The sequence below is a fragment of the Labeo rohita genome, chromosome 23, assembly GCF_022985175.1.
Source record: "Labeo rohita strain BAU-BD-2019 chromosome 23, IGBB_LRoh.1.0, whole genome shotgun sequence".
In the NCBI taxonomy this organism is placed as follows: Eukaryota; Metazoa; Chordata; class Actinopteri; order Cypriniformes; family Cyprinidae; genus Labeo; species Labeo rohita.
In genome coordinates, this window is record NC_066891.1 from 25,005,009 (window position 1) to 25,032,440 (window position 27,432).

General features: G+C 37.7%; 1 protein-coding gene across 5 annotated transcripts in view; it reads right to left on the bottom strand.

The window, feature by feature from the left end:
• zbtb46 (zinc finger and BTB domain containing 46) overlaps positions 1 to 27,432 on the bottom strand; it is a 97,155-nt gene that overhangs the window by 17,955 nt on the left and 51,768 nt on the right. For all 5 annotated transcript variants that reach the window (XM_051096003.1, XM_051096000.1, XM_051096001.1 and 2 more), the window contains one exon: positions 6,981 to 7,250. In XM_051096003.1, coding sequence (XP_050951960.1) covers positions 6,981 to 7,250 — 270 coding nt within the window. The remainder of the gene's footprint in view (positions 1 to 6,980; positions 7,251 to 27,432) is intronic.

The following is a 27,432-nucleotide window of genomic DNA, read 5'->3' on the forward strand; positions in this document are numbered from 1 at the left end:
AACCAGGAAGGCACATGCTCAGGTCCAATTTAATGAAATTTCAGCCCAAAAATAACCGAAAATTCAGCTCACTTCTGCTGACAGATCGCCAACAGATGCACAATTATGAGCACATTCATTTGAATTCCACTTAAGAAAGCAACTGAATCTACTTGGTTCCAACTAATATCCGAATTGCACTCCAGCATGTCCCATCTACAGTAATTTAAACCAAATTTGCACAGGTTCATGTCAATGCTACAGAAATGTCTTACAATCAAGAGTGCTAATCTAAGCTTGGCTGAGTTTGTTTATCCAGTATCAGTTTTTTTTTTTTTTTTTAAAGAACTGTAGTTCTCATTGAAATTTTTATTCATAGCTTTCATTAACAATGTAATCAATATTCTGTTTATTAAAGCCACGTACAAATCTTATCAGGTTTTTAAGTGTTTTTAAGCATTTAACATTTATTCCAAAATAATAAGTCAATTAAAACAATATATTTTCTTTGTGAACTTGCACTCTAAAAAATGTTGGTGCTTTTTTTTTTAACCCAAATGCTGGGTTCAACTTGTCGGGTCATTTTATTGGGTTATTTTTTATATTTTTTACCCAGGTGCTGGGTTATTTTTTTTTCTTTCTACCCAACCGCTGGGTTGAGCACGTCTTCGACTAAACACCCCAACTGCTGAGTTACAGTGAGAGCGTAGGCTTTTTGAGTCCTCTACAGGAGAGAGCGGTTCTCAGCGCTGTCGATTTGGTACCCTTTTTCAATAAAATAAAGGTAAAGACTTTATTTAGAAAGTCTTTACTGTGCTGTAAATTGTATTGTTTTACGCAACGCAACATGACAAGATGTCAGTCAGCTGCGTCACTTTGCATGATGGAAACGCCTTTTGCCTTGCATAAAATAAATGGATTTTATTCGTTATAATACCGAGTTTAATTTAATGTGACGTTAAAATATGTTCTCTAATGTCAGTACTATTTGTTTATGGGTTTTGGAGTCATTCACGACATCTTTTAGCTACTAGTGAAACGTAAGGCCGCGGTCTCAAGGTTGAAGTAACCCCAGTGAACAGCAGCCCTTCACTGGCTCAGATTTCAGTGCCACATCACTATGAGAATTAGCATTATTTTGCTAAAAGCGAGAATACAGAGTATAGTTGAATACACTAAAATTTAAAATGTTACTTTTAAATGTTAAATGAGTTTAAATGTATGTAATATTGTAAACTATGCTGTATTCACCCAAATAAATTCAATTTGTCTTGTATTTTGTCCATGTGTTCTTGCTTAATCATAAAGGTTCATCTTTTAATTATTGCTGTTGCCTCTAGTAATTCTGTTTTTATAAGTTCCAGTCCATTTTAAGCCAGTAATATAATAATTTTTAAACAGTAGTTGACTTGAATAAAATAACCCAGCACGTGTTGTCCAATATATACCCAGCATTTTTTTTAGAGTGTATGTTCAGTTATTCTTTTTAATAGTTAACTTTTAACCATTTTTACATTTTTTTGGATCATCAGTCATCAAAGCTCAGTAAATATGTGTCAAACTCACTGGACATTTTAGGGGGTTAGTTAAAACTTGAGTTCAGGGGAGGCAAGATAGACGCGGACTCCCACTGTAACTTTACCTACTGTTGGACAATGTTTCTTTAGAACAACTGGTGATTTATACACTTTTTAATGTTACATTTTGTAATACTGGCATTGTTTTATTTTATACTATGAATATTTTTCTCATCCAATATTTTGAGGAGACACTGCCTCCCTTGCCTCCTCAGAGGAAACACCCCTGCTGTATATGTATATATTTATTAATATATAAACTTATTTTGTTCTCTATATATTGTATGCATATCATCCCATGTGCACGTTCTGTATTGTATTGCGTTATTGTAACGTATTGAATATTCCATTGTGTTGTAGTATAAACCGTGTATCATTTAATATTCAGACTCTACTGTATGTGGTTTGGAATGTACATTGAGTGTGTAGATAGTTCTTTGGAACAACTCACTGATTCCTAGTAAGTGCAAATTTGTATATCCGTACACATAAAACCACACACACAGACACACACACTCTCCCCTGAGACTCCGGCAGTGGCGTTGAAGAGGACAGGTTGTCAGCCCGCTGTCAGTGTGTATAGATCAGTAGAGAAGACAGACACACACCTAAAGCAAATCACACCACCAAACCTGACCCAGGATCAGCCAATAACACACTATCTGGGTTAATCACAGCAGCCTGCAGGACGCAAGGGGACCCGCCGTGACCCGCTCGGCTCGATCAAATCAATTCCTTTCCCAGAGACTTCAACAAATCTACTTTGAAGTTTGGGAGAGGAGGGCGACTAGTGATCCGTCAGAGCGGCACGGTGCGGTTCAACGAGCGCTGTTTGTTTTAGAGGGGCGCAGAACCCCAAACTATCATCGGTTGGTCGGTTACATATTAACGAGAGCTTGTGTGGTTTGCGTGTGTGTGCTGACTTCAATGTTTAATATGTGTCTCTTCATGTAGAACATGTTTGAGATCGTAACATATCTGTTTACATACTTAATATAGGGCCTACGCTGGACTTCACAGGCATACTTCACCCAAAAATGAAGAATTTACTCTTTTTAATGTTTCAAACCAATGTAATTTTCTTTCAAGCTTCCACGAATCAGGCAAATTACATCAGTTGGAGTCCACTCTTTACAATCCAATCAATTTGCCATGGATAAAAAAACATGAGTAAACCGTTCTACTCTAAAATGTGTCATATTACATTGGGTAAAAGAGGTTGCGAAAGGTGTTTCATGTTGACTTTAAGACGGAAGTAAAGATCAGAGGAACATCCTGGCAGTGCTGGTGGAAGGCAGGGTTCGTGCATTAGGGAGATGATCAGATTAATGCTCCTCTACGTCGTCTTTTAGCTGGAGTTTGGGAGACAAAAGCTCCTGTGGCGTGAGTGACAGCCACTGTGTTTCATCCTCAAGAGTGGCCATTAAGACTTAATGTAGTTCAGCAAACACACACTCTTGAGCCTGCCCTAAGGGTTTTAAGAGCAGGAGTGGTTCAGAGTTGTCCTCCCTCTCCTATTCAGAAGACTGAACTTAAACAGACAAAAGAGACAATTACCAACCCAGGACAGAGGGAGAGAGAGAGGCAAAGGGAGTGAAGGAGACATAAACTCACAAAGGAATAAGCCAAAAATAACAGAACACACTCACAGACCCACACACATTCAATACTTTGACAAAGTGATTGAGTGTGGGCAAAAATTGGGTTTGGCGATCCCAAAGCTTTTATGAAATTCAGTGCCATTCATAAAAGCTCTGGTGTTTACGGAGGACATATTCCACCGCAAAAATGTTACTACTCACACGCTTCAACAAAAGAACTTGTTGAGGGCATAAATATGCATGGACGCATCTAAATATGACAAACTACAGTCTAGAAATTCTAGTTCTTTCTCAGCTGAGTACATTCAGATGTAAAATTCAACACTGCCTTCTGTCTGCAGCCATTCAGCAAACTATTTTACATTTATCTAGAGTCGTTATGAGCAAACGGCAATACAAACTAACTGTACACGGCTGCATGAACATATACGCACATATGGAATTTCATGTGTATGTGTGCGCATTTTCAGTGTTCTAAATATGGCATCATTAAAATTTTCATCATGCAATTTTGTAAATATTGAAGTAGAGGAGCACAGGGCACAAACTAACACGGGGGTTAGTTGTAACACGTGGTTTAAACATTTCCACACATGCTAGCATAACCAAATTTACGGTATTAACTAGTTGTCATATGAACACTGTATAGAGAATAGAGTGCACCAAATTTTACCATAGTAAAAGTTTTAATCTCAGTGTTTATTACAGGGCTCTACAGTGCGACCATTTCTAACTACTGCATGCGACTATGAAAAAATATTTAGGAGCACCATGTGCGAGTGACCTGATTAGCATATTTGTGTTTACGCTTAGGGGAGCTTCAAAGGTTTCTACATGTTTTTGCAATGTTGAGTAATGTGTCACAGACACATCTCATGAATCCTTTCATAAACAAAGTGTAAAGAGTGTAAATAAGAGATTCATTGTGCAGTGTAGAGAGTTTTGTTGATTATAATGGATCTTTGTGAGATTGCGATGAACTAAGTTGAGTGAGAGCTTTTAACAATTAAGAAAGTTTTTAATTGAGATATTGATTTAATACAACAGTTAAATAAAAAAGAAATTAATATTAATTGACTTATATTGTCTGACTATAACACTATTGCCTGATTTTGTTCTATTTCGTCGTCAAAAATAGTCTGAAACAAGTCACGAGCGAGCCGTTGCACATTCAAACAGTGGTGTTTAGTTCATGAACGAATGTGCGTTTTTAAACAAATCTATCAATGATTCAATTTCCCATTCATAAAGACAGTCACTTGCTTTATTCCCGAATGAATCAGCCGTTCGAATGAATCAAATGAATGATTCAGTAATTAAATCAGTGACATGCCGCCAACTACTGGCAGTTTTAGTTTCATTTTTAAAGTATCCTTTTAGTTATTTAAATCATTTAATATTTCTGTATTCAATTTTTTATATTTAAAACATTAATCTCAGCATGAGCCAGGAGTCTGAGCCTCATTAAACATATGAAAATATGTTACAAGCCACTTTTGTGTTCTTCTGTGCCACTGTAGTACAAATAAATTTTTTAATACTGATTTCATTTGATTGGTAACTTATTATTCTTATTCGGTTGTTTTAATTTTGAAATTTTAAAAAAGCTTACAGAATATAATTTGTTAAAAATTTGACATAAAAGATGACATACATTTAATAAAGTTAGAAAAATACCATTACAAAGGTAAAAACTAAATTCCTCTGTAACTTTAAGGAGTCAACTTTAAGGAATGCTAATTTTTTGATCCATTTTTTTTTTGGATCAAAAGACTGGCAATCGATGTTTAATGTTCAGAAATTATTGTTTAAGAAATGTCAAGCATTTTGGCTCATTTAACATTTAAGTTAACTTTATTTTATTAACATAATATTTTAGTTTGTCTTGTATATTTTTTTCATTAAATAAGATAACATTTTAAGCTGTCATATGGTCATGTTACAACATGCCCTTCACATAATAAAATGTACCCCACATACGGGGCATGTTGTCACATTTCACTTCCATTCTTTTGAGGTAAATAACGAAAAACGTATACACTGTAGTTATGACTCAAAGTCACATATTTGTATTAAACAAGTGTGAAATTAATGTGGATAAAAAATTATACTCTGTCTGAACCCCAGAAAGTCTGAGAAAGTCTAAAGTTTTAGGTTGTGCCCTGTGCTCCCCTATAAAATAAGAAGTATAGATATGAGTATAAATAAGCAATTTGTTAACATCAAATATAAAAACATTTGGCACTGTAGTATCTTAAAGGGGTCTTATTATGCCCTTTTTATGAAGTTTTGATTTGGTTCTTGGGGTGTACTAGAATAGATTTATGCTTCATTGTTCCAAAAATGCAATATTTTTGCATGACTTCTCTTCCTAGTCAGTCTCGAATGCTCTGCTTAATTCCTTTTCAATAAAGCCCCTCCTTCTAATACACAAAATGTGCTCTGATTGGTTAGGTGGTCCGTGCATTGTGATTGGTGAATTGCTTAGAGCGTGTTCTGGAAATGTCACACCCATTATCATAACTGCGAGTTTCATTTGCTCAGCCATAAATATTAACTATGGCTTCAAATTTGCCATACCATAGTTGAGTCCAATTTAGATTCTGAGAATGTTTACGAAAAAGAGGATTGTGTCTTTGCAAGCAAAAAACAGTGATCTCTTCGACATGGCGACACTACTAAACCAGCTTTTCTTCTTCGTCTTCCGATCGAGCCATTTGTTGTAGTGTTTTATATGAAAGATATTTATATTAGAGTGGTCTTTGAGCTTTGTAAATGTACAGATATTTTTTTGAGCTCAAACAGCAACATTACACACTAAATTAAGTTGAAAAAGTGAAAAAGCATAATAGGACCTCTTTAAAAAAGACAGAATGTGGGGGGAAAATGATGCCCCTAAAGTTTTCTTTTCCTTACTTTCAAAGTTTTCCTTTCCATCATTAATAAATCATTAAATATCTGCGAACCTGATTTTCAGACAGACAATTTTAGGGCACACTTAGTGAATGGAAAATGAAGGTCAAATACTACGTGTAAGCTTTAAAAGCTATAAAATGGCTGTTCATTTTAAACAGTCTAAAGCTGATTTAAGCCACTGAAATTAACTGGAGAAAACATAACCTTGATTACAAGTGATGAAAAGCGTTAAGGAAATTGGCAACCAATTACAGGACCTAAAACATTCCCTTTTTCTCTTATACAAATGCATACATTTTAACCCAAAATCCTAATGCAGAAAATGTGTTCATTACTCAAACACAGTCATCCACACCGACATAGTCAACTAATAGGATTCCATCACAGCCTATAGACGACACAGGAGTTTGTGTAAGTCAGCAGGAGGCTACGTTACTCATTAAGACGTCTATTGGCAATCCACAGGGGCACAGAGGTTTACAAAGACATACAGAAACCAATAGGAGAGGTTTCAAGCATTCAATAGTAGCAAAAGAGCACAAATGAGTCCTAAAGGCTAAAAGTCTGTATAGGTTTGTGGACACACAAATTCTGAAGAACTAAGTGACAGCACAGCCTTTACCATTCTAGCAGGACCACATACAAGTTCCTATGAAATGTCATTGTTTACAGAGGAGACCTACATACAAAAACTCAACAGCACATACAGCCAAACACAAGTACCTAAAAGTCTCTACAGGACGCTATGGTTTATAGTGCACCCAGTGATTGCATGTAACACACAGCGTATAATCATTCAAGCAGGAGCACATCTACGCCCCAATGGGACTCTATCAGAGCCTAAGACTTCCTACTGGACCCTATGGAAACTCAATGAGCGAGAGCAGCGGACCACAATATGACTTACGGGAGAGAGAGTGTCCTCCCTTGGGCAGGTAGTCGAACAGAAGCTGGTTCTCCTCTCCGAGCATCTCTGCCCCCAGAGACAACAAGCTGTTCTTGCTCATGAGGGCGGCTCGCAGGTTGGCCACCGAGCCCCCTCTCTCCTGGGCCACGGCCTCATCGCGCTCCCCGGACAGAAATCCGCCGTCCCCCGCTGCGGCCTCCTCCTGCTTTACCAGGAGGTCCATGCGCTCGCCGCGGCTGTCGGAAATGTTGGGTTCCGTCACTTCTGCACCTGAGAGGGAAGAGAGGAATGTTAATGAATTCTCAAAGACACAAATGCACACATCCAAATTAGAAGATGGGAATTTGTCTGCTAACTAGCGAGAACAGGTTCAGGCCCAGACCAGCGCATTTGCAAGTGTGTCTTATCAACACATTCTCACTCCCAACTCATCACATATTGACGCTTGGTCAGGACCCTTTAGCGTAACTTTTTGACGCACAGAGTACACTGTAAAAAATGCAAATGCATATTTTCTAGTTTATGAAACATTATGAGTCTTAAATACTAATACTAGTACTCTTTTCTTGAAACAACATAAAAACCCTTGTCAGACCAACAAAACCGCGCCAAATGTTGCCCCAACTAGTCAAAAACAGTTGTCTGAACAAAGAATTTCATATTGTTGAAATATTAAGGCTTTGTGAGTTCCCAGTGAATAAATGATGTAGTTACTGTTATAGGATTATTATTTTGCTGTTTGCTGACTTAATTTAGACTTTTTGTTGTTGTTTTGTCATTATTGTTAGTTACTTGTTGCACTGTGATGTGGAGAGCTCATCTTTTTAACATTTGTTGATTGCAACCGTTCTTGAGGTTTGTGTGTGTAGTTTTGAGGCCTGGAGAATGTACAACAACTTATATCTGTTTGCTGGATATCTTAGTCTTGTAAAATGTTTTACAAACAAAGACAATGTTGTTTACATATTAGACTAAGTTATTAAGGGTTCTATAACAATTCACTGCTTGTCATTTGTAAATAAACAACAAATTGTAACATAAAAATAAAAAAGTCCTCAATGACAGTAACTGTTGTTTCAGTTGCTGTGACAAGATACTTTGTTTAGCCAACATAAATTTGTTTGTTCATGCAATGCTGATTGTCTTATTTTGCTAATAGAAGAAAAACTTAAAAACTATTGTTGAGAAAACTCAAAAAAATAAGGCAGCTTGATACAGTAAGACTTAAGTTTTCTCAACTATTTATTGTTTACAGTGTACCTCTTTAGCATAATTTTTGGACATGCAGGGTCCAAGAAAACTTTGGCATCAATATGCTGACGCAAAAGGCATTGGGAATTTTACTGACATGATTACATTATTTATTGGGTAATAATATTGTCATTATTGCATATATGAGGGGTGTGATTTTCCAATGTAAACAGTCACAACAACTGTATTTACATTACAATATTTACACATTTATGAGCATGTAACCCAACCCCTGCTCCTAAACCTACCAATTGTCAATATAAAACACAGTAAGCAACAGGTAGATACAATTACAGTCATAATTTAAAAAATACATATTATTGTATATTAATATTCTAAGCCTTCCGTGGCAATTTTGTAAGAGAAATAGACACAATCACCATCTCCATCTGCCATAAAGCTCATCCTGTGTGCAATCTGTGTGCAAAATTAAAAAAAAGTGTCGCTGACTCTTGTGTGCACGTTAAGGGAGTTTGATCAGCTTATGTTTTACTCTCTTCTTCACATCAAGTTATCTTATTGATTCAGAAGACTTGGAATGCAACACAACTTGTTTGTAATACTTTTAAACTGCTTTTTATGGTCAGTTTTGGCAATAAATACCTGTGACTGTACTTTTTTTTGCCTGCTACGTGTTTTATACAGTATGGTTCAGAAGTGGGTACAGTAGGTTTAAGGTAGCGGTGCGGTTAGGTGCTCCAAAAATTATTTCTATTTTTACAAATGCATGCAAACCATTATATTAAGGCAAACAACTGAAAGCAATAAAGGACCCTGCATGTCAAAAAGTGATGCTAAAAGGATACCCAGCGTCTTAAATACTGACGCTAAAGGGGTACCTTGCGGCGCCAAAAGGTCCTGACCAAGTGTCAATACGTGAGGATTTGGGAGTGTGAACGTGTTGGTTTTATGGTTTAAAATATCAGTGGTTTCCAATTAAATGGGGCTGTTATCCGAACAATCCATTTTCTATGTAAAACTGCAAGATTGATCTTAAAACTAAATTAATCTTATGACCAGGTTACTTTAATTAATAGTTTAAACAGATGAATTACCATTTTTTGAATAAAACAGAATCTCCGCCCCATATAATTTACAACATTAGCAGAAAAAAATGACTGCATGTTCTTTTGTTCAAGCAAAAATGGACATTAAAGTCAGCAAGAAATGGAAATTCTTTCATTTTCGAAATGCATATTATTTATCTTTTTGTGAACGAGTCATATATTCTTTGTTCCTTTTTTTGGACCTTGGATTGGGTAACTTCAAGAATAAAAAATTCCTGATATTTTACAATGCCTATCTCATCCAAGATGTTCATCATGTCTTTCTTTCTTCAGTCAAAAAGAAATTAAAGTTTTTGAGGAAAACATTGCAGGATCTTTCTCCATATAGTGGACTTCAATGGGGATCAACGGGTTGAAGGTCCAAACTGCAGCTTCCAAGGCCTCTACACGATCCCAGCTGAGGAATAAGGGTCCTATCTAGTGAAATGATTGGTCATTTTTTTAAAACATAAAAATGGAAATACTTTTTAATCACAAATGCTCATCTAGCTTTGCAATACAAGTCCGTGATTTCACGCATTAGGTAATTAGTTCTTCGTCTGTGTATTTTGGTTTGGATGAAAATCTCATTTTGTCCTCCAACTTTAAAATCATTCAAAATTGTTGTTTTACCTTTTTTGTAAAGGGCATTTGACTTTCTTTGCACGTTCACTTTGTAAATGTGAGTCTGTACTTCCTACGTCACACGTGACCTTTCCAACGTGACTACGTAATGCATCCAGTTAGTGCAAGACAAGCATTTGTGGTTAAAAAGTAAATAAATTTAGTTTTTTTTTTTAGAAAATGACCGATCATTTTGCTAGATAAGACCCTTATTTCTCAGCTGGGATCATGTAGAGCCCTTTGAAGCGCCACTGAAACTGCAATTTGGACTTTCAACCCACTGATCCCCATTGAAATCCACTATATGGAGAAAAATCCTGAATGTTTTCCTCAAAAACCTAGAAGTGATCAGAATCAGAATCAAATCGAATCAAAATGGGAGTTTTCATAACAGAACTAAACTGAATTCCAGCCTCAGTAAAAACAATGATAAATAAACCATCAAACAAAGAAAACTATTTGATCCTTGCTGTTCAAACTTTTTAAACATTGTGAAAAAAGCAAAGTGAATCTTTACCTCCCTATTCATTACTACTGTCAAATTAGGCAACATAGAGGAGGCTGCCAAAACTCACACACACGTACACACGTCTCCTGTCAAAGACAAGGACAACTGCTTGGATGTAAGAAGTCCAAACTGTAAGAACAACAGTAAAAAAGTGGCAAGACACAAAACAAAAACAACAACAAAAAATGATTTACCAGGAGAGAGCCAGAGAGGCTTGTTTAGACTAAACTGACAGCCTAAAGGAGAAGAGCTTTTCAAAACAGCTGTCAGTGAAGCTCAGATCACTGGAAGCCTCAAAGCGGCATGAACGACAGCGCAGCCGGCAAACCGCTTCAGTCATGGCACCGCAAGACCCGCCCACAACCTGCCATACTTCACACCACTTAATTACACCTTACATTAGGACAGCATGCTTGCAGAAAATACACATTTACGCTCTCTCGCGCACACACACACACACTTACAGCTAGGCTCTGAAGCGTGTATTGTGTTTACACAGTATTCTCTGGGGTCTGGATGAACAGACAGAGAAATGGAGACAGTGTGAGGGGATGAAACATAATGAGTGTTATAAACCCCCTCCTTCAACACACACACACTGTAACTTCATCTGAGGGCCTCCCAATGACAAGCACGGCAACTTCATCAACTTTGAGTTTTAGAGGAGGATTCGGCTCATTTCCAGAGAGAGAGAGACTGTGTGTGTGTGTGTGTGTGTGTGTGTGTGTGTGTGAGACGCTCATGAAGCACTGACCCCATAAAGATCTTATCTTCACTTCTGATGTCCACAGGCTGGAGTTCACAAGAAGGTCACTCATGAATAACCGAGTCTCTATCATTCAAACCTACTCTTGTCACTGTAACATTTGTATTAACAAACAAAGCTGCTTTGAATATTTTATTGTTGGAAAATAATGCTGTTTAAGCAGATACTGTATTTTTCAATATTTACCTTAGTGGTCGTGCCAAGCTAGACCTTTTGTTAGCATGAAGGTCAATGATAAATAAAATGTGTTCAACAGTGAGTGTTCAAAAGAGTTTTCAAGATACATAAAAGAAAGAATAAAATGTAAAAAAAAAAAAAAAAAAAATAGTTGAAATGGTGTTGAGTTTAGAAATGTAACGTTTGTACATGTTGTTACACTATTTTCAACAATCATTTTGATTTCACTTCAAAAACTGTCAACAGAAATAACATTTTCCTCACCTTGAATATATGAGAGTAGGTAAAACTAAATGTAATGAATTTATACATACAGTATTCAAAAGTTTACATACACCTTGTTAATTATTTTACTAAAATAAGAGGGATCATACAAAATGCATGTTATTTTTTTTATTTAGTACTGACGTGAATAAGATATTTACATAGACTTGATTCTTAATGTTGTGTTGTTACCTGAATGATCCACAGCTGTTTTGTTGTGTAGCAATAGTTGTTCAAACACTCACTGATGCTTCAGAAGGAAAAATGATGCATTAAGAACTGGGGGGTGAAAACTTTTGAACAGAATGAAGATGTGTACATTTTTCTTATTTTGCCTAAATATCCTATTTTTTTCATTTAGTACTGCCCTTCAGAAGCTACAAAAGATGTTTCCCAATAGACAAAATAAGTGAAATTTACCCTGCTCTTCAAATTCAAAAAGTTTTCACCCCCCCAATTCTTAATGCATTGTGTTTCCTTCTAGAGCATCAGCGAGTGTTTGAATCTTCTGTAGTAGTTGCATATGAGTCCCTCAGTTGTCCTCAGTGTGAAAAGATGAATCTCAAAATCAAACAGTCATTGTTGGAAAGGGTTAAAATACACAAAAATGCTGGAAAACCAAAGAATTTGTGGGACCTGAAAGATTTTTCTGATGAACAGCAGACAGGACAAACAAGGGACTCATGAACAACTATCACTAAACAAAAAAACACAGCTGTGGATCATTCAGGTAACAACACAGTATTAAGAATCAAGTGTACGTAAACTTTTGAATGGGGTCATTTTTATAAATTCAACTATTATTTTTTCTTGTGAACTATATGTAGTCTTTTATGTGAAATATCTTATTCAGGTCAGTAATAAATAAACAATAACATGCATTATGTATGATCCCTTTTATTTTGGTAAAATAATTAACACTGCAGATTTTACAAGATGTATGTAAACTTTTGACTTCAACTGTATAAAGTTTGGGATGGAGGTTGAACCATAATGTAATTTACATCCTAAATTTACCTTGTTATGTTATAAAAAGGTCAAAAAGGATTTACTGACCAGGAGGGGACTAATAAGCGGTGAAGCAGTTTCTTAATATACTTTAAGAAATATTAATAAATGGCAAATTATGCTTTTTTTTCCCAAGAATTAGATTTTTTTAATGAGTTTTATTTTTCCATTATGATTAGTTAAATCACTTTTTTCAATTTCAAGTTAGTATTGTGTAAAGGGCATTTTTAAATAAAAATAAATTCATACACCCTACTTTAAAAGTTTTTTTCAGGCCAAGAACTGCCCTTTTAGACAGGAACTGGTCTTGTCTGACCAACATGTAAAGCAACCAACCACAATTTTTTTTTTGTTTTGTTTTAAATGCTATTTGGGGGCGAGGTGATCTAACATATCATTGTTACCATCCCCAAGTTCATAGACAAAGAAATAGATTGAAGAAATAATGTTGGTCAACGACTTACTTTATGGAATATCTATTTAACTTACCCCTATGCAAAAAACTGAAACTAGCTCAACCATATGAAACCACTAACCTGGCAAACTCTGTAACTTACAAACTCGACTTTCTCTCACGGTAGACTGGTGCACTCTGACTCACAGAAGTTACATAGAGGCCAGCCAATCAGATTGGACCTGGCAATGTGGCAGTCATTTCAGAGAGTCCATAGAGAGACAGAGAGAGAGAGAGAGAGAAAGAGAGAACATGTCTTATTCTCACAGTTCGGGGTGCCGAAAGAAGTAATTGTGAAACAGAATAAGAGGGAGGATGTGGAAGATGTAGAAATGAGAGAGGAAGTAGAAATGTGGAGGTGAGAGAAAAACAGAGAGGCAGAAAAAAAGAGAGAGAGGAAGATGTCCACCACTAAAAACAAGATAATCTTAACAAATTCATCATTTCTAATTCATGTAAATGTTTTTCATTCATGGATTCTGCATAACTGTAATTCTTTCTTTTAGAAATGCGTAATGTGTGTTCATGAATATCTGACTGCGTGTGTGTAACTCAACTGGAACATTTCCAAAACCAATGAATTAAGCACAATTCAGAGAGGTGTGTGTAGATCTGAGGGAAGTGTGTTAATGACTGCACCCATCATACAACTGACCCGTTTAGAAATAACCATAAAATCAGCCGAAGATAGTGTGCGTGCATGTGTGGGTGTGTTCAAGAGCTTGAGTGTGTAAATGTGACTGGCACAATAAAAAATAAAGGCGCAATAAATCAGATGCATATTGTTGGAACTGTGGCTTAGAGGTTGAGCCTTGGTGCTCAGGTGGGAAATGTGGGTTTGAATACTCAATGAAACTGCAAAACCAGTACTAGTTTCCAAACAGTTTTAATAAACAATGCCCATCTTAAAGGGACAGTTCACCCAAAAATGAAAATTCTGTCATTAATTACCCTCATGTCGTTGCAAACCTGTAAGACCTTCATTCATCTTCGGATCACGAATTAAGATATTTTTGATGAAATTTGAGAACTTTTTTACCCTGCATAGACAGCAACAGTACTACCATGTTCAAGGCCCAGAAAGGTAGTAAGAACATCAAAAAAATAGTCCATGTAACATCAGTGGTTCAACCTTAATTTTATGAAGCTACAAGAATACTTTTGCAGTCGGTTTGAAAATAATTGAAAATTATTATTATTTTTTAAACACTTACTGAGTGCTATACACACATGAAAATTAGTTTTAGCAAGTAATAAAATGAAGTATGGCTGGTAACTTTATTAGGAACTGCAAAATATGCATGGTTTAAATTGCAATAATAGTCTAGTTGCAGATGGGAAAGAAATACTGTTGACAAGTGAGCAGAAAAGTGAAAAAAAGACAAGCAGGAGAAAGAAATGAGCAGAGTGGACAGGTCACATACACACACTGATGTGCACAAACACACACAGGCAGAGTTAATTAAGTTGGGGGAGTGGGGAGACGGGAAGCGGGAATTCATTAGATAAGTTCACCCTTCATCTGTGGGCCGGGGCCACAGGAGTCAATCAATAAAATGGATCCGCTGCTCCCAAATGCCCCAAGACCCGCCGCCCACAATGAAGAGAGGAGCAACTCGCCCCTTTGACCCCGATTTCTCCCCCTACACACCTGCCCCGACCTCTCGCCCAACACAAACACATTACAGCCAACACACTACTGATGCATTTGTTTTTTTTTAAACACCACACATTCCACTCCATTGGGCTCTATAATATCGCACCGTTCATTACGTCCCACTCAACGTGAGATACAGGAGAGATCGTTCCCAGAGCCTGCTGTGATACACATCTAAATGTACAAACACACACTTTACACTAATGCATGAGGAAACCGAAACAGCCTACAGACAACTCGGGTCTGTGTACGAGTTTGCAAGATGATACTGTTTCATATACAGGCATCAACAGGCAATATGGGCACAGAAGGTTTACAAACACATATAGAAACCTATAAGAGAGTTTTGCTGTTCCAGCAGGAGCACATACTGTATGGCATGAGCAGTGCCAGATCTGATTCATCTGGTACCATTAGCCAAAGCTGGGAAGCTGGCCGTAAACATGCCTAACAGAAGTAAACATTAAAAAGTACCAGCTTAGCATGTGTGACGTGCACAAGTACAAACATGCATTTAAATAAAAAGACATCTACAAAGCAGTGGGTTTCAATAGGGCCCGGAGCCCTCTGGGGTGGTGCAAGAGGGATCAAGCTAAAATTGAATTTGGAATGAATTTAAAATATTTCTCTTCAAGTTAAAAATTAAGATATTTTTGATGAAATCCGAGAGCTTTCTGACCCTGCATAGACAGCAACGCAACTGACACATTCAAGGCCCATAAATGTAGTAAGGACATTGATAAAATAGTCCATGTGACATCAGTGGTTCAACCGTAATGTTATGAAGCTACGAAAAAAATAACAACTTCAACAGTTTCTTCTGGTACTATCGTGAATGCGTGTCGAAGACTGGCAGGGAAGAAAATTAATTGTTGAATAAAGTCATTATTTTTCTCTTCTTTGTGCACAAAAAATTCTCAAAACTTTAAAACATTAAGGTTGAACCACTAATGTCACATGGACTATTTTAACAACGCCTTTACTACCTTTCTGGGACCTTGAACGTGTCAGTTGTCACTGCAGGGTCAGAAAGCTCTCGGATTACATCAAAAATATCTTAATTTTTAACTTTAAGAGTAATATTGTAATTTTAATTCCAAATTCCATTTTTTTGCTTGATCCCTTTTGTGTTGAATGAAGGTCTTTCAGGTTTGGAACGACATGATGGTGAGTAATTAATGACATAATTTTCATTTTTGGGTAAACTAACCTTTTAAGATGGGCATTGTTTAATAAAACTTTTTGGAAACTAGCACTGGTCTTGCAGTTTCATTTGAATATTCAAACCCACATTTCCCACCTGAGCACCAAGGCTCAATCGCTAAGCCACAGTTCCAACAACATTTCTTATTTTAGTGCCTTTTTTAAAAAACAGTCACATTTACACACTTAGGCCTTGTTTACACTAGTGCATTTTCATTTTAAAATGGCGTTTTAAAATGAAAATGATCCTCGTCTACACTAGCGTTTTCACTGCACTACACTACACAACCGAAAACGCATGTCACATGACCATCCATGCAGGTACAACCATAGATATGTATAGGTAGATGCCCTATTATAGATGGAGGATGCGTCTACGTGCTTGGAGCGGTCGAATTATGCATCTACTTATACAGATCTATGGGTACAACAATGAGCATGATGTTATTGTTGACACGGTCGTCAAGGATACACAGAGCGAACGTGGGCAGCCACGCCATCGTTTTCAAAAGTCTCCGTTTGGTCACTTGTATGATGGGTGCAGCCATTAACACACTTCTCTCACAAATTTACACACACCTCTCTGAATTGTTTAATTCATTGGTTTTAGTGAAATGTTCCAACTGAGCAATTGAGACATGAGGGTGAGTAATTAATGACAGAATTTTCATTTTTGGTTGAACTATCCCTTTCATAAATTCATGTCATATGGCTATTAAGCAATAGGTACTTAAACACTAATAAGATTTTAATTTTTAAAAGTCTCTTATGCATTTATTTGATTAAAATACATTAAAAACATTAATTATTTTGAAATATACAATTTAAAAACACTACTTTCTATTTTAATATTTTAAAATGTAATGTATTCCTGTGATACCTAAGCTGAAGTTTTAACATCATTACTCTAGTTTTGAGTATTTTTCTTGTTTATCTATTGTTGTGAAAATGCTTTTTGCCTAGTATATGTGAACAATTGCACATGCATGTGTTGAACTTAATGCAAGTGTCACTGGTAAATGATAGGAAGCTTTTGCAAATTTGTTTTAAATGATTGTAGATAGATATTCTACTTCATCCACAAATCTTTTTCTTCTCTGTATTCTTAGTTGAAAGTTTTATTGCGTGAGAAATCGCTTTAAATAATCCTTTGCTTGAGAAATCCATCCAAATGATTCACGCTGAAACACAAAACGATTTTTACTACCCCGTTTGGCTAATTCATGGAAAACAAACACCCCAAATAAGTGACTGATTTCATCAGGCATCAGTTATTCTGATTCTAAACAGAAAACAGAAAAAAACTTTTTCTGTTCATGGACACTCACTATATAAAGCGAAGGCTGTAAAGGCTGGGATACACTACACAACTGTTAAAAACGGAACAGGAATCAAGCATTTGCTGACTTTTTAATGGTTAGAGAGGAAAAACTGGACTTTATACAACTGAACGACTGAGGATCAAACACTGCCAGACATTCAAGTTGTTCCAAACACAACAAACTTACTCAGAAACACTACAATACAATGACAAATGAAAACAATATGTCTTCTAAAATCAGCTCAAAATATTAAACATGTTTGATAGCCTCTGACTGGATGGACCGAAAGTCTGAAGGTAAAAAATCTGTGCCTGTTATACACTACGTGCCCACAGCAGCTAGCATTGACTCTTCTAGACTGTAAATCAGGGCAAAAATCTTTGCAAAGAACCTTAAAGGAGAAGTCCACTTTCATAACAAAAAATTTACAGATAATTTACTCACCTCCTTGTCATTTAAGATGTTCATGTCTTTTTTTCTTCAGTCGATAAGAAATTATGTTTCTTGAGGAAAACATTCCTGAATTTTTTTCCATATCGTCGACGTCAATGGTGCCCCCAAGTTTGAACTTCCAAAATGCAGTTTAAATGCAGCTTTAAATGGCTCTAAATGATCCTAGCCAAGGAAGAAGGGTCTTATCGAGCGAAATGATTGGTCATTCTTTAAAAAAATTGACAATTTATATACTTTTTAACCTCAGACGCTCATCTGGTCTAAGTCTGTGTGAACTCTGTTTTTTACTGGTTCAGTATGATCAATACAGTTAGGTTAGGTGGAAAAACTCCCATCACGTTTTCTTTCCCAACTTTAAAATCGTCCTATTTATTTATTTACTTTTTAACCTCAAACGCCAGTCTTGTCTCGTCTCTGTGATGCGCATGTGTACTCTGTGTAATCCGGGTCAATACAGTTAGGGTATGTCGAAAAACTCCCATCTCGTTTTCTTCTTCAATGTCAAAATCGTCCTACATCGCTGTTTTACCTTTTTTTAGAAAGGGCATTTGATCTTCTCTCCATGTTCACTCTGTAAACACTAGGTCAGTACTTCTGCAGCAATGTGGGATGATTTTGAAGTTAGGAAAGAAAACGAAAAAAAGTTCACACAGATTTAGACAAAATGAGCGTTTGAGGTTAAAAAGTATAAAATTGTCAATTTGTTTCGAAAATGACCAATCGTTTTGCTAGATAATACCCTTCTTCCTCGAGCCATTTGAAGCTGCATTGAAACTGCATTTTGGAACATGGGGACACCATTAAAGTCCACGATATGTTGAAAAATTCAGAATTTTTTTGTTTTCCTCAAGAAACATAATTTCTTATCGACTGTACAAAGAAAGACATGAACATCTTGGATGGCAAGGGGGTGAGTACATTATCTGTAAATTTTTTTCTGGAACTGGACTTCTCCTTTAAGACAGCCTTCAGGTATTCCATGATGGCACTAACTATTCACCACTACACAGCATAAAATGCCATCACTGAATGGCGATATTTTAAATACTATTTTACTCAATCCACATCCTTCGAGACGTTTTTCGTTATTACGTCCCACTCAAGACGGCGCGTCGGGATACGGGAGGCATTGTTACGCCTTTGTTTCTGATAGCAGCTTAAGTGAATGAGGAACGCTTGTGGAATCTTTGTTCACGTGTGTAATCCCAAAGCTTTAATGGGCACTGATTGAAGTGTTGTGTCACACCGAGTGAGATTACAGTGGGAATAATGGCGCGTATTGTCCCCCGTTCCCCTCATAAGAGAACGGCTGAATCAGTTTGATTCTTTCTTGCAAAGGGGATCTCAGTTTAATGTGGTTGCCATGGCAGCCAGGCACTCTTGGCTTCAACATTTATGCTAAATAAAACACCCTTTTAAGAGTAGACACAAATAGGCGGACCCACGGTGTTGGCTTTGTGTCCGCGCGTGATTGTGTGTGCGTCTGCGCGTGGGCGTCCGCTGGTTCGCCCGTATCTGTTTATCGTGTGCCACGATGTAAACTCTCTGCATGAGAAAATACGCATTCGGGAACATGAACGAGCACACGCGTAGTGGCTAATGCAAGACCTTGTGGCGCGGCATTGAATGTGGGCTTCGTCTCTGAAAGAGCTTTTTGTGAGCGTGGAGAGTGTGTGATCTGTGCGTGTTAATGGTTATTGGAGGGGATGGGGTTGGGCGAATGTCTATTAAAGCACAATAAAGCAGAGAACAACACAGAAAGACGGAGAGAAAAGGGTCAGCTGACGGGGTTTGACCCCGTGACCCTCTGTTCCAGCTGCTGTGGCGCTTACGACCCTCCCCGGCTGAAACTCAACACTGTCTTTTGTTTCAGCCGGTTTCGAGGTGTCCCTGGACGCTCTCCATCTCGCACAGAGATCAGGTTTACGCACACACAGCGTGGAGTTTGTTGCTGTGCGGTGATAAGACACACAGAGAGCTGTTTAAGCTGTCATGTTTAACTCTTATCTACTACATCGGTGCATCAGAAGCGCTCATTAGCCGCGATAAACAGCCCCTCGGGACATCAAGCGCACACGTATGTAAACATACACACGCCACTCATGTGTCCGGCGGGCTTATGGGTAGGGAGGGGAAGGTCAGGCCTTGCTTCCTCAGCGTGGTTGGAGTTTGAAAGGGTAAAAAGTAATTTCCAAGGAATGGAGGGAGGGAGGCACTAAAAAAGCCGAAGAATTCAGAGGCAATTTAAAAGCAGTGTGGGAGAGGGGGATGAGAGGGAAAAAAAAACGAAGAAAGAGGAGGCATGATGGAAAGTAAAAGAGAGGTTGTTATTTTTCTCTCTCTCTTTCTCTCTCTCACTGGCTGTTGTTTTTTAGGGACTAGTCGGGCCACAACCTCCAAGGAGAGAGAGAGATAGAGAGATAGATAGAGGAAGAATAAATCAAACAAACCCTGAAGGCTAGAACGGAGGGAGAAAGACAAGAGGAGAAGTGTGGGTAATGATGGAGGGGGGAGTTGAGTGGGCGACAGAGAGGACGAGAGGGTGAGCGCGAGCAGGGGTGGAGGTGGAGAGGGGGAGTGGAGGATTGCAGGGCTCAAGGTAATCTGGGGAGTTAATGCAGCTTAGCAAAGCACAGAGAGAGAGAGAGAGAGAGAGAGCACAAAGTGGCAGACAGTGCGAGCGGCAGAAAGAGAGAGGGCGTAAGAGACAGAGAAAGACAGACGGAGAGAGAAAGGGAGGGCCGGAGAGAGTGGGAGAGAGGAGATCTTGGGGAAAATGGAATGCTGGGTGGAGAGGGGAAGCAAACACGCAGGGCTTTGTGCTAAAAGCACGACTCTGGGGAGGGTGCGACCGACGCTAAATCCAGAGCACAGGCCAGAAATCAGGGTTTAAAGAGCAAGCAATGGGACCGGCCCTTTTTAGACGTCCACTCGGCGAGCCAAACACATGCACACATGGTCTAAAATGAACCTCATGGTGAATTGACAACACGGATCAGCTGTAAATAGTTTTTAACTGCTGCTTTATTAGAAGTGTATCACTGCATGTTGTCATTATCATGTGACCTGCCATTCACAAATCCTCTCTTACAGCCTTATGGGATAGTAAAGTGCCCACTGGATGCGCACTTAAGAATCCTTACATAAGCAGTAGATCATCCGAGCACTTTTTGCCTACTGTTTTATGAATACTGTGAATTTGGACGTAGTACTCATTTCAGGTCTATTCGGATGCAGACAGAATGTGTTTTTGAGCAAATTGGTTGAGTGAATGACTCAACGACTCACTTTTAAAGACAGTCAATCATGTCATGCCACCACAAAACCAGTCATAATGGTATTTTTTTAAACTGAAAGCTGAATAAATAAGCTGTCCATTGATGTATGGTGTTATGATAGGACAATATTTGGCCGAGATACAACTATTTGAAAATCTGGAATCTGAGGGTGCAAAAAAATCTAATATTGAGAAAATCGCCTTTAAAGTTCTTAGCAATGCATATTACTAATCAAAAATTAAGTTTTGATATATGTACAGTAGGAAGTTTACAAAATATCTTCATGGAACATGATCTTTACGTAATATCCTAATTATTTTTTGGCATAAAAGAAAATTTGATAATTTTGACCCATACAATGGGCTATTTCTACAAATATACCCATGCTATTTATGGTTTTGTGATCCAGGGTCATGTATCATATGAACAATAGCATTGTTGGCAAATATCAGCACATTCTGCAGCCTTGTGCTTATGGCTGAATCACAGCCATGCTGATGTTTTAATAGGACAGTTAAATAAGAAGATAATGTTTAGTGACTTATTTTTAGAGACAATATTTAGAGTTACTTGGTCTATTTTTACTCTGCCAATGTAAAAGTACCAAACAAAGCCACTAAAGAATTAAGTTTTGCGTCTTTGAGCAACACAGTTTTGGATCAAATTGATTCAGTAATTGACTCACTCATCAATGATTCACCCATGAATCAGTATTTTTGAATGAATCTGTTCAATAAATGACTCACTGATCCAAAATCGCATACTCTCTGAGTAGGTACTTATTTTGAAAAATAAGTGTGTTCTGTATATGATCTATATCTAATTTTGACGAAGCTTTCATTTCAATTCAATATTGATTATTCTAGATATATAGCAGGTAACAGTACATGGCAAATTTTCACAGATTTTAAGAATCAATATTGTTTCATAAAAATCAGAATCGATTAAACTCGAGAAATCAATACTTTATACCCAGCAGGACCCACCACCATCAGTTGTGTCACCATGAATTCTGTGAAACTGGACATGCTACTGATTTCAAATTCTGTTTTTCTGCCTACTACATAGTAGGGAATTAGGTATGTTTGGATGCAGACTTGTTTTTGAATGAATTGGTTGAGTGAATGACTCAATGACTTACTTGTACAGAATCATTTGTTTAGTTCCTGAAATAATCAGTGTTTTTTTTTTTTGACTCGCTCATAAAGATGGCCTCCTAAATGTATAACGAAGCAGAAACTGTCGATGAAAAATTCCCATCTCTAATGGACACACTGACAGTCTAAAACATGCAAACACAGACAAGCAAAGCTATAAAAACACTATAAAGCCTCGTGCTGTTGGACTGTTATTTCAGCACTCTTGGAACAATGCTCGACCAATCAGATTCAAGGACTGGAACTAACTGCTGAAATACTAATGGAATATTAAAGCTTTTTGCATATTTGTAACAAACAGTGTAGGTCATTCACAGCATCCTATATGAGTCTCAGGCTCTCTAAAACTGCATAAAACATAAAGATGAATCATGATTTTTTTTTTTCCCCCACCTAATGTATTCAAGGCTTAATGGGAGGAATATTGCACAAACAGTATGTGTCCACACACTGGAGCTATGGATAAAACTCTAATGATACATTTTTTTATTCTTTGATAGGCCTATATCATTGAGTCTCATACATCACTATCAGACTATCTTTTTTGCAGTTCAATTTAAGCCACGTATTAGGTTGCAAATCCTTATAAAGTTACCAGCCAAATGGAGTCACTCCAGTTTATTTACTCGCCAAAGGCAATTTTACTCACATTTGGCACTTAGCGGCTGTTAATTTTGGACCCTGAACATACGCATTACCAACATTTTTCATACAGAAAGTTTCCACACAGCTGATAGACGCTGGAGTGTGTTGTACCTTTGAGGAATGTCTGCTGACAGACACTTTGAATGAGGTCAAATTACTGTAAATTTGACAGTAATGGAGACACGGCCTGGCGGTGCATTTCTGTCCAGGCAATTCCCAAGTTTGACTGTGGCTTTAGTCGTTTCCCAAGCCCATTTTTTCCCGTTATCTCGTCGGACCTTGACAAAATAGTAGCAAAGTGTCCATGAATAAAAAAGAGGCGATCATAAAAGTACCAAAGTTGATTGATCCTGTTTACATTTGGTATTAACAGTTTTCAGTTTTTGTTAACGGATTCTGGTCCTGCCCTACATTTTGTCCCTTATTCAAAAACCTAACTTAGTAAAATGGATTCAATATTAAGTGTAAACTGGGCCTACATGTATATGCGTACCGTCCCACGTTTACTGTGTTTCTGACTCATCCTGAACTGTATCAAGCTTGGCTGTATGGCCGTATCCTTGGTAACTTCTGTCTTGGGTGATGAAGAACACAGGAGCCAGAAGGAAGAGCTCAGAGAGAGAGAATTAAGACTTAAAGTGGTCAGTACAGACATAAAGGTCTGCCATAAGAGTGTAGACAGACTCCAGGTATGAGGATAAATGGAAAGCCTGAGGAGAAATGAGCGGGAGGGAGACGCCAGGTCTTCAGGCGGATAAGACGATCAGACAGAGTACTTAATGTTAGATTATCTGACACGCGATACAATTCCAAACCAAAAAAAACTCAAACCCCATCGTCAGCAGTGTTGACTGGGTCAAAAGCCACTCGATGTTTTATTAAGACCATTACAAATGATTTTATTGAATGATCGTTCATGCACAAACTCCCGGTTCCGCAGGTAATTCTGCAGCTGTCAAAACACACCATTCAACTTCAACTCCATGTGACCGACATGCAGTCTGCAGCCCCGCATGGTCAATGGAGCTCCATGGCAACAGGATCTCATGTAGATGATTCTACATTTCACCTCGACAGTGGAAGTAAACGTGAGAGCCAACAATTTATAATGAGAGGCGATGGATTTGCACGTGATCTTGAAATCTCGCAACTATGCGCAAGGTAATCCCATCGCTGTCAAAACACGTCATACAACCTCACACTGGAGCTCCATGGCAACAACATCTCATGTAGATGTTCTACATACCAAGACAGTCCTTAAGTAAGCGGAAGAGTTCATTAGTACAATGAGAGGCGCGGGATTGTGTGCGATCTGTTGGAATCTTAATATAACTCTGTACAAGGTTACTGTGACTGACGCACTGATCTAAAATGGAGCAATAAGGAGGTTTTCAGGAGGGGGAAGAGTGGGAACGAGACAAGAGAGGGGAAGAACGTGAACAAGAATCGGAAGCTTCTTATTCCCTCTCGCCAGAGGAGAGTTGGGTCGTTGAAATTAATTGCATGCGATCAAATCAGCCGAATCAAGGCAGATTAAGGAGGTGTGTGATGGACGGAGAGTTAGAGACTTGGGGTCTTATTTAAGATAGCTGACGTGTCACTTCCTCTTCCTCTTGCCACAGAGTTGGCCCCGTTGACGTGGGTAAAAGCCACAGAGTTCTACATAGCCTCATCAGGACGCATCAGAGCTAATGACAGAGTGAGACTAGGGCATGAGCGGTGAGAACTGGGCTAGAAAGAAGGGATGAGTGAAAATGTGTGACAATAGCTCTGTTTCAGTCTTTTGAGCTGCTGTGATGTCAGCTGTTAGGGATGCATGATTTTGGGGGGAAAATGGAACTTTGATTACAATGTAAAGAGAAAGATGACTCAAAAATGAAAATTCTGTCATTAGTCACCCTCATGTCGTTTCACACCTGTAAGACCTTTGTTTATCTTCAAACACAAATTAAAATATTTTGGATGAAATCTGAGTGATTTCTGACCCTGCATAGACAGCAACGCAACTACCCCCATTTAAGGCCCAGAAATTTAAAATATGGTCCTTGTGACATCGGTGGTTCAACATTAATTATATGAAGCTACGAGAAAAATCATAGCAGTTGAAGTCAAATTTTACATACACCTTGCAGAATCTGCAAAATGTTAATTATTTTACCAAAATAAGAGGGATCATACAAGATGCATGTTATTTTTTATTTAGTACTGACCTGAATAAGATATTTCACATAAAAGACATTTACATGTAGTCCACAAAATAAAATAATAGTTGCATTTATAAAAACGACTCCATTCAAAAGTTTACATATGCTTGGTTCTTAATACTGTGTTTTTACCTGAATGATCCACAACTGTGTTTTTTTGTTTAGTGATAGTTATTCATGAGCTCCTTGTTTGTCCTAAACAGTTAAACTGCCCGCTGTTGCAGAAAAATCATTCAAGTCCCACTAAATCTTTGTTTTTTCAGCATTTTTGTGTATTTAAACCCTTTCCAACAATGACTGTATGATTTTGAGATCCATCTTTTCACACTGAGGACAACTGAGGGACTCATATGCAACTATTACAGAAGGTTTTAAATGCTCACTGATGCTCCAGAAGGAAACACAATGCATTAAGAGCTGGGGGTGAAAACTTTTGAACAGAATGAAGATGTGTACATTTTTCTTATTTTGCCTAAATATCCTATTTTTTTCATTTAGTACTGCCCTTCAGAAGATACTTACATGTTTCCCAGAAGACAAAATAAGTTACATTTACCATGATCTTCAAATTTCAAAAGTTTTCACCCCCCGAGGTCATTTTTATAAATTAAACTATTATTTTCTCATGTGGACTATATGTAAACTTATTTTATGTTAAATATCTTTATCAGGACAGTACTAAATAAAAAATAACATGCATTTTGTATGACCTCTCTGATTTTGGTAAAAGATTCTGCAATGTAAACTTTTGATTTCAACTGTATGTCTATCCTTATCCTTTTCATTCAGGTTTAATTAAATATGGCATCTACCCTGAACTGTGAGCTATTAATAACACTAGATTTTAATATTAGCAAGCTGCTAAGCTAACAACATGATCAAATACGTCTATAACCATAAGACAAAGCACACACAATATATTAAACAAAAAAGTCATTTCTACTTTCAATTTTGTCAGCCATCTTGGATTTTTGGAGTTGTTTCCCTTCTCCCAACTCATTGTTGGTGACTAACTTCTGGACCGGCCTTTGTTTTGGGTGTGCGCCTCTATTGCATACAAAATGCCAAACACGTAAGCTAACTAGATTCTGGTAATGAATATATGAGAAAAACAGAAAGACAGTATAAAGGGAGGAGCAAACGAGATGGAAAGACACAGAGGGAGCGCAGGGGACCAGAGGTTAGAAAGAAGATGAGGGAGAGGAGCGGTTAAGATGAGGAAAATAGCAAATGAAGGAAAGAGACATAATTGACCTCATAGTTGCAATTCCTCAGAAGAGAAGGAATGGAGGCTGGAAGTGGTGGAAAAATAGAGGGATAGAGAGGATGGATGTGGAGAGAGAGGGGGAAAGAAATGGACTGTTTGGGAGGACAGTAACGGCCGCTTCCTCATGCGGTCTCAGGAATGCAGGACGGGTGGATCTGAGTGTGTGCGTGCGTTTGCCCGATAGAGCAGACAGGAATCCCTAACCCCCACAGACTCTGGAGCCAGTTATCAGAGAGAGAGGGGCCGGGGTGTCCCAACTTTTATCTGTCTTTCTCTCCTACTTTCCTCCTCCCTTTTTTTCCCACTTCTTTCTTTTCACATCCTCCTCCTTCTGCCCTTTTTCTCCATAATTGTGCCAGCAAAAAAAAAAAAAGAAAACAAGGAGGATGTGGGGTAAAAGAATGAGAGTGAGCTAGAGGCGAGAGGAGGACAAACCTTGAAGTAAGACTGCTTCAAGGTTGTGGTGAATTCTTTTACAAAGCCAAACACAGAATAGCGAGAGAGACATCAGACTTATCTTTATCCAGTTTCTATAATTCTGATTGGTCACTCATGACATTCTACATGTTGTTGTGGAATCAAATGGTGTGTTTTATCAAGAAAAGTGCTAGTTTGTTCACTCTGTTGTCTCTTCTATCTTACAATATCAGATAATTAATTATGACGTGTACAAAAATTTAAACTCAAATCACTAATTCATGTCTATTCAATGAAAGTGCTCAATGCAAGACACCCTGTTTCTATTTTGTTTGCACTTTATTTTCTTCATTTGTCTGAAATTGAATTGTTTTTTCATATTTGCAAATGTTTTGAGTTGATTGCTGTGAATTAAAAAAGTATGACTGTTAAATCAAAGCCAGTTTCTCATGGCATGAAGAATGAAATCAAATTAAAGCTGCAAAACAGATGTTTTTTGACTAAAAATCTAAACAAAAACAATTATTGAGCAAGTACTGTGAAAAATAAGTGTTGAAAGCTGTCCCCATGCCTTTTACTGACTCAAAACAGTAAGCTTATTGTAATGATTTATAATTTGTTTCATGTCATTCGTCTTTGCATGACTACAGTATGTCATGTCTGTTAATAACAGAGAAGGTCTGGATATTATAGCCTATGCACAATTGAAGTCAAAAGTTTACATACACCTTGCAGAATCTGCAAAATGTTA